This window comes from Sinocyclocheilus grahami, unplaced genomic scaffold, assembly GCF_001515645.1.
Source record: "Sinocyclocheilus grahami isolate Dianchi unplaced genomic scaffold, SAMN03320097.WGS_v1.1 scaffold705.1, whole genome shotgun sequence".
NCBI classification, from domain to species: domain Eukaryota; kingdom Metazoa; phylum Chordata; class Actinopteri; order Cypriniformes; family Cyprinidae; genus Sinocyclocheilus; species Sinocyclocheilus grahami.
In genome coordinates this window covers 409,893-418,270 of record NW_015505884.1, presented here as the reverse complement: position 1 = coordinate 418,270, position 8,378 = coordinate 409,893, and the positions used below count along the sequence as shown (strand labels likewise).

The 8,378-nt window shown below is 34.7% G+C and overlaps 1 protein-coding gene across 1 annotated transcript; it reads right to left on the bottom strand.

The window, feature by feature from the left end:
• Window positions 1-5,162: 5,162 nt before the first annotated feature.
• On the bottom strand, window positions 5,163-7,631 carry LOC107559917 (DPH3 homolog). Its single transcript, XM_016243947.1, has 3 exons — window positions 7,426-7,631; window positions 7,008-7,082; window positions 5,163-5,439 (listed from the first exon to the last, which is right to left on the bottom strand). The coding sequence occupies exons 1-3, from the start codon at window positions 7,576-7,578 to the stop codon at window positions 5,365-5,367; spliced, it is 303 nt and encodes a 100-aa protein (XP_016099433.1). The 5' UTR covers window positions 7,579-7,631; the 3' UTR covers window positions 5,163-5,364.
• Window positions 7,632-8,378: the final 747 nt, after the last annotated feature.

Below are 8,378 nucleotides of genomic sequence, written 5' to 3'. Positions count from 1 at the left end.
CTCTCTCTCTTTTTCTCTTCCTTTTTCTCTCTCTCTCTCTCTCTCTCTCTCTCTCTCTCTCTCTCTCTCTCGCTGCTCAACCCAGTGCTCGATGACGTCACCGCTGCCAGGGCTGGACTGCCCTGGGCGAGCACTGTTCGTGACTCAAAAGCAACAAGTACAAGATCGCCGTGTATTGCCAACTTAATTGTTTCTGTTTCATAAAAAAACAGTAAGAGCCCACCCAAACTCATAACCAGCCCAGGGACCCCCAGTACATATACAGTGGTGGCCACACTAGTATTTTCACGGTTTTAAGTAAGTTATTTCTATCTTTTGCTCTACGTTTCTTGAAGCATCTTGGAGACGTTGCCACAGTTCTTCTGGATTTAGTCTGTCTCAGTTTGTTCTGTTTCTTCATGTCATTCCACACAGACTGTTGTTAGACTCCTTGTGCAACAAAAATCTCACTGGATTATTACAATTAATGACTAAATTAATGTTTGGAAATGTAAACCGATATTTCCTTCGGACAGTGACACACTACAGCAAAAGATAGAAATAACTGACTTAAAACCATTTTTAGCCGTTGAAAACTGAAAATACTAGTGTTGTATAATTTTGGCCATGCACTGCTGTATATATTTAGAAGAAGAAAAAACGACTTTTTCTAGGTAAATATGAGAAATATGCATGTGAGAATGTTACCTTGGCATTCATATGACATATCATTTCAATACGTTTGCAATTCTTAATGCAGTTTCAAAATAATTCTTTTTTTTCCTCTTTCTGTATTCTAGGCCTATTTGATCATTTTTAAGCAATTTGTCATTCAGTTCAGTTTACAGTAGTAAATTCAGGAATATTTTCATTCATAATGTATAATTTTGAGATTCTTAATGCTGTTTCAAAATAAATGCCATAGAATCTGTTTTTACATTCAGGAATGTTTTTGATGATGTCTTTGTTCATTTACATTTTTAAGGCATCATTTCCCCAAAACTATATTGTAAACACAAAACTAAAACTATATATTACAGAATTGTTTAAAATTGTATTAATCTTTTTACCTGAATATTTCTGCAATCAATGTATAGTACAGAAGTATTATGTTATGAAGTTCACAATATGTTGTTCTAAAAATCTGATTCAAGTAAAAGGCAATGATCTATTGTTTTTAGTCTGTAATGAGTGTTTAGTGCTGTATGCATTTGATAGCAAAGTTCAAAGGATTATACAGTTTTAAAAAGAACGTTTTTGTCAAAAAATTGAGTTGTGTTTATAGTTTAAAGCAATTAAAGTGTCTCAGCAAGTGAGAAAACTGTAAATATGTCACAGCAAATGTTAGTGAGAAAGAGGCCACATGATTCATGGAAATAGTGTTTGCTTTTACATGACCATCTGCTTTATGTCATGTTGTTGGCATCTGTGTGAACATGATCATCCTTGACCTTGACTCTTTTTATTCAGGGATTCTCTCTGTACTGACAGGAGTGTGTGCGTGCGTGTGTGTGTGGTTGGCAGTTCAGTAAGAGAGTGAGTTCAAATGCTATTGACTGAGTGCAGTATTCCTGCTGCTGGCTCATGAGGGATGCCACAATCATCAGAGAGATGGGCCTTTCAATATCATCTGAAGGACAGAAAACTGCTCTCTCTCTCTCTCACACACACACACACACACACACCAAAGCTGGCTGCTGACAAGCCAAATGGCAAAATTTAGACGACAGGAAATCAATGAAAGCCAAATTATGATTTGTTAATATACCGGATGGAAACGCTAAAAGGATTCATTCATGGCACTAGTCCAGGTTTGGCTCAACCATGCAAAAGACACACATCTTGCGTATTAGATAGTCAGAGTTTAGACGTTGCTTTTGAAGGGTTGGATTTAAAACATTTCAGTTGATTCTTTCAAAGAAATAAAGCTATAAATTCTGTGTCCATTGGAGTGACACCTTGATTTAGGCTATAGATTTGCAGTCATTTGTATTTACATTTGGGCCATAATAGGACATTCACATTTTGTTCTTGAGTCACTAATTAGAAACAAATTCACATAAATTCTGTATTTGGTGTCAATAACTAACCTACAGTTTGAGCATTCTTCTATACGTTTTATTGTTGAAAAATAGCACACCCTGGTGTCCAAAAGTAATGCCAAGAAGTACACATCGAAGAATTTGCTTCAGAGGTCATGCAGTTCAGCATGACGTTGTAAATGTATATATTAAAGGGGTCCTATTATGCTCTTTTACAAAGTCTTGATTTTGTTTTGGGGGATGTACTAGAACAGGCTCTCATACTAGGTTGTTCGAAAAACATTATTACAACACCTCTCTCCTCAGTCTGGCATGAACGACTCGAATAGTTCCTGTATCAAATGAAGGTCCGCCTTCTGAAATATGAGATGTACTGTGATTGGTTAGCTGGGCCAGAGTGTGTTGTGATTGGCAGCACTCGGCACCTGGTCGGGAAATGTCAGCCGCCTGCAGCTTCAGTGTAAATATTGCGTCAATATCAAATCAATTTGAGCGTGATTTAAACCCGGATGATTGTAACCACTAAGTTCGTCTGCCTTGGGAAAGCTAGCGTGTCTCCGACATAGTGATAACACTCATTGCCTTCTCTAGTGCAGCTCAACCAGGTCTCGTCCCATTCGTCGATATTTGTGATATCACAAATCCCTGAAAATATGCGTTGCAGTCCAAACGAGTCATTCGCTGTAGTTTTTGAAAAGTGATTTCTGTTAAATAAAATATATCCTTTTGAGGTGGACTTTGAACTTTGCATATCTTTTTTATGCTCAAACAGCAACATTACAGACTAACTAAAGTTGAAAAAGTGAAAAAGCATAACAGGACCCCTTTAACATTATATGGCTTTTTATCGACTGGTAAGAGTTTTGTTTGTTCCTTGAATTTTGTGTGTTCATTGTGTTGACTGTTGTTTGTTCAATTCATGATTCATAGGTTTTTGGTGGAATTCAAAAGCAATTTCTGCAAATGACTTATGAAGGAAATTGCATTAGATTAGAATAAAATGCATTTAAAGGGATAGTTCACCCAAAAATGAAAATTCTGTCATTATTTACTCACCCGCATGTCGTTCCAAACCCGTAAGACCTCCACTCATCTTCGGAAAAAAACAAATTAAGATATTTTTGAAGGAATCTGAGAGCTCTCTGACCCTCCATAGACAGCAAGGGTCCTTACACGATGAAGGTCCAGAAAAGTAGCAAGGAGATCGGTAAAATAATCCATGTGACATCAGGGGTTCAACCATAATTTTACGAAGCTACGAGAATACTTTTTGAGCGCAAAAGAAAACAAAAATTACGAATTTATTCAACAATTCGTCTCCTCCACATCACCCTAGCACCATTTTGGAGAGTATCCACTGAATGTAAATTGCGTATGCTGTTTTGTGCCAGCTGTGCCACGCGGATAAGCCGTTTACTTCGTTTCCGCTTTGATTTGAACCAAAACAATGTATCCGCGTGGCGCAGAAGAACAACGACAAGGTGGACATTTTGAGCTTCAATTACCATATTAGCTTACAACAAACGGTGACTAGCTAAATATTTAGTCTGGTTGTTGAAGATAATTTGGTATATTTAAACATACATATTTTGAAAATATTTTATGCCGACAGGGTGGACATGTTAAGCTTTGGCAAAGCAAGTAAGCAAATTTGTCAATTGAAAAGTCACCTACAAATTTCACCTCATCCGTTGAAACTACCGCCACAGAAGAGACTTAAAAAAAAAATCTGTTGTCTTGATGTCACTAAAGGGGATGGCCTTTTCTTAAAGGGGCGGATTCCCTAATACGACAGGGTGGACAATCATTCAAGGGACATGGACAAACTCTTCTGTTTTATTAAATAAAAATATAGCTGTTATTACCAAATAATCAATACACTCAAATTGAGTAATCTATTATTTAACAAAATATTAATGGGAGATTTTTTTTTTACAATTTGACTATATTCTACTATCATTCAAATTTAACAAACAGTGCATGGGACATAGCAAAATAACACGCATCCTCTTACACAAAGCTAAAAAAAATCCAGAAAATGTATCTAAAGAGCCAAGTAATGCTTTTGTTATGAATATAAAAATGTAGCCTAATATAACACACCCTTTCATAGTAATTTTTATGTTACGTTAAGTTATCATGGCAAATGAGTACAGGACACCAAGAGGCACCCTACAGTGATACTGACCCATATATACCACAAGATAAAATAATAACTGAATTTACACAAACAAGCCATGCCATTCAAAATGCTCGATTCTTAATACGGTGTGTTGTTGCCTAGAAGATCAAAAGCTTCTTGAGCATCAATGAATAATTGCACCTTTTGTAGTAGTTGTGTACAAGTCCCTTGGATCTCAATATCATATACAGTCACTATAGGAAAGGGTTAGTGCAGGATTTTTCTAAAGAAAAGGGGGCAATTTAACTATCACAAAACATACAAACAGTCACTGTTCCAGAGTTTTAACATTCAGGGGTATGTAATCTTTTGAACTGGTTCATCTTTGTAAATTCAGCTACTATTTTGTGGACTATATAAGTGACTGTTGAGTAAAAAAAGTTTATTCAAGGCAGTGCCACATAAAAAAAAAAACAAGCAATTTATGATCCCTTATTTTTTCTAAATTAATAAAATTTTGCAAATTCTGCATAGTATATGTCAACTTATGACCTTAACTATATTTGGGAAACAAAAAAAAGAGTGTAATATGCTGATTAAATATTTTAGTGCTGAGCATAGCTGAGAAATTAGTTTTAAACATTGTATGGTATACTGAAAAATTTAGGATCCTGCAGTGAGGGAAAGGGGGCAATGGGGAGAATCTTGTGGGGCATTTTATGATATGCACTATTCTAAGACATTCTTAGTTGAAAAAATAAATAAATAATAAAATTAAAATTAAATAAAAATAAAAAGGGCAGATTTGAAAAATAAATAAATAAAATCAAAGGAATAACACCCAAATTACACAGATCCAAAAACCACCCCACTGACAATGAAGAGGTCATTTAAGTCTTTCAGTATTCTTGTATACAAGTCTTTATACAACGTAATCAAACTCCAGACGTTCTCAATTTCTGAAAATGTATTTTCATTTTCAAGCAAGAACAAGGCATATTTTAAAAAGTTTTTTTTAAATAAATAACTTAAACAGAATAGTAACTTAAACAGAATTAGTAACTGTGCAAAACATTGGTGCTAAATGTATCAAGTCCATGTGGTCAGTATCCTCACAAAAAATCTGCATATGTAGTGAGTAACTGTAAAATGACAGATGTGCGTATTATGTCCATTATCAGAGCAAAGGATAAGGTCAAGAGTCATGTTGATGTCTATCTCTCAACTCTGGGCCAGCTCCAGTTTGTTTTCTGATGTTTTTGGTGCTTCAATTACTTCTCCACACATGAACTGCTCCTACAACAAAAAAATATTGTATATTTTAGATTTAGACTTAATGAACTAACATGATTCTTAACACAATTCTCATAATTTAGCTCAACCTTTACAACAGATCAAATGTTATCAGAGATCATTAAGTAACCACAGTAACAGAATACTGCAAGAATTTATTTTTAAAGCCTTTCTACAGAAATTAAATCTCAGCGTATTTTAAATAGCTGTTTTTCCCCACAATCATTCACGAATATTAGCTCTAATCCTTAAATTTTCAAATTAACTTATGGGGTCATATGATGCGATTTCAAGTTTTCTTTTCTCTTTGGAGTGTTACAGGCTCTTGGTGCATAAAGAAGATCTGTAAAGTTGCAAAGACTAAAGTCTCAAATCCAAAGAGATATTCTTTATAAAAGTTAAGAGTCAACCACGCCTACCTAAAACAGCTAGTTCTAACACGCCCCCACATATCTACCTCACTATGTGGAAATATTAGCATAATGCCGTCCAAATGTGCACGCAAAGAAAGAAGGCGTGGTTTCAGGAACAGCAGCAGTGTTGATGCAGCATGTCAGGGAGACGGTGTGTGTTTCAGTGAGAAAGCAAAAGCACTTTATTTGGCCTTCCGGAAATAGATGCAATTAGGAATCATTAGTTAAGATTTATTTACAACAGAACAGCACAACCCAGACGTTTGAATTTGTGCAACGCATTTTATGGACGACGGTTTTTTGAACCTAGAAGAGTACAAGGCTGGCTGTGCACAAAGGCTATTTCTAAAAAAAAAAGGGTAAATTCCGACTTTGCTATGACAATCTGGCGCTTCTGAATCAGCGACTGTAAGTTATTTGAAACAGAATGTGTTTTTTGAACATTAAAGCATGTCAACATATTCTGTTACACCAAATACACAAAATAATGATCTTTAAAATAGCATCAAATGACCCCTTTAAGTGAATGTTTAATTAAATTTTTATAATTAAAAATTAATTATAAATTAATTAATCAGCTGAGTCCTTAACCATCTTCAAGAAACGACTAAACACATCCGTTCCACCTTTATTTGACCCTCTAACTCTAACACTTTCTATTCTATTTTAATTCTACTTTATATGTATTTTTTTTTTATTCTTTATTTTAAAAAAACAACAAAAAACTAAAACTAGCTTTCTATTTTTTCTATTCTATCTACTTGTTTTTCTTTGTGTGTGTATATATATATATATATACCTTGCTATGTGTACTGCGTTAGGCTAACCGAGACTTGTCATTTGCACTTATATATTGTTGCTCTTTTGTTAGTTTTGACTGCTTTTATTGTCCTCATTTGTAAGTCGCTTTGGATAACTGCTAAATGACTAAATGTAAATGTAAATAATTATACAAGAAAACACATACAATAAACAAGATAGGCATTATTTCTACAATAAATCAAGAACATTAATAATCATATCAAACATCAAACAAGAGGACTGTAATGTGATTGTTTATTAAATGATCCTTAATTGTTTGCAGTGCGAAACAAAAATAACCAAGCCAAGTTATCTATACACAATAAATAGCCTACCAGAACATACTAAACACCCTACCTTATCATAGATTACTCTTACTATAAGTGAGCAACTCGGACAGGTGGCCACTTCTTCACCATTCTCAAGATCCTCCTGAAAAAACAGAAGTAGTTCCCCCTTAACAAAATACTATTTAGTTCAACTAAAAATATTTGCCACTTAGTTATACACTGACACCTCTTGAGTCAATACACACATAAACATTATTAAATCACTTAAGTGGCAGTTTCTTTTTTCTGGGTTATCATTGTAGTTCAGCAGCAGTTCTTTACTTAGACTATTCCAAAAATGTATCCATTAAAAGTGATTAAACAAATTAAAATAAAACTCTACATAGTAATGGCATATACATATATACACGTTTATACATTTAAGAAAGCGATAATGTCAAGTTATGACTGTCTACATTCTGATGCTCCAATAGAAAAACACTTGCCTTCGTTATCGCGAATCTGTCGCCACATGGACAAGGAAAATAATATGTTTCTGTTTCTTCATCATACTCAAAATCCTCTATTTCAACCTCGTCGTGAAACACCGTCATTTTCGAGCAGTTACTAGTTAAACGGCCTCGCCGGTGCTGATTCATCAACACGCGCCCGCTGTGACATACTGGCGCACAATTTTGACGTTATCAACCTGCGAATTACAACAAAAAGCTGTTCACAATTTAGCCACCAGAAGGAGGCACATTTCTATCCACCTTACGCCTCACAACAAGTCGCGAGTAATTACAGCTTGAGTACATTAAATTTCTGGATGTAACATTATAATTGACCTCGACTGGGGTTTTTAGTACAATATTCACATGGAATATTCACACTGCAATCAATTATTATTCAGTCATATACAGGTATGCAGACCTACTTTACTTTTCCAATGCAGGTTGGTTCTACTTGCTTCCATTTGAGTCACTAAGTTAGGTTATATTGGAATAGCATGCTAGTATTAGCCTATCATACTTAATATTTCTGCAGTGTATGTATACTGTGCAAAGAATGCAAATCTATATGCAAGAAGCACCCAGATGACATAAGAACACTATTCCAATGCAATGCATACCATGGAGTATACTATTCCAATGCAATGCACTGTAATGTATTATGCATTCAGTCTTGTATTTAAGGTGTTACAGATAATTGCAAGGAATATCAGCCACAATCTTTTAACATTTTCCCATACGTTAGTTAGTTACTGCTATATAAAAATGTAAACAGTAAACTGGATTACACATATCCATTAAGTATGCTAGTATTTAATTTCAAATATATCCTGTCTCACTTGAATCACATGTACCCTACAAGACATAAGAACCTAGACCACATAATTTTTTGGCATCAAACACTTAAATACTTGGCAACATGTTTTGAAAATCCAACGTTGTAATTG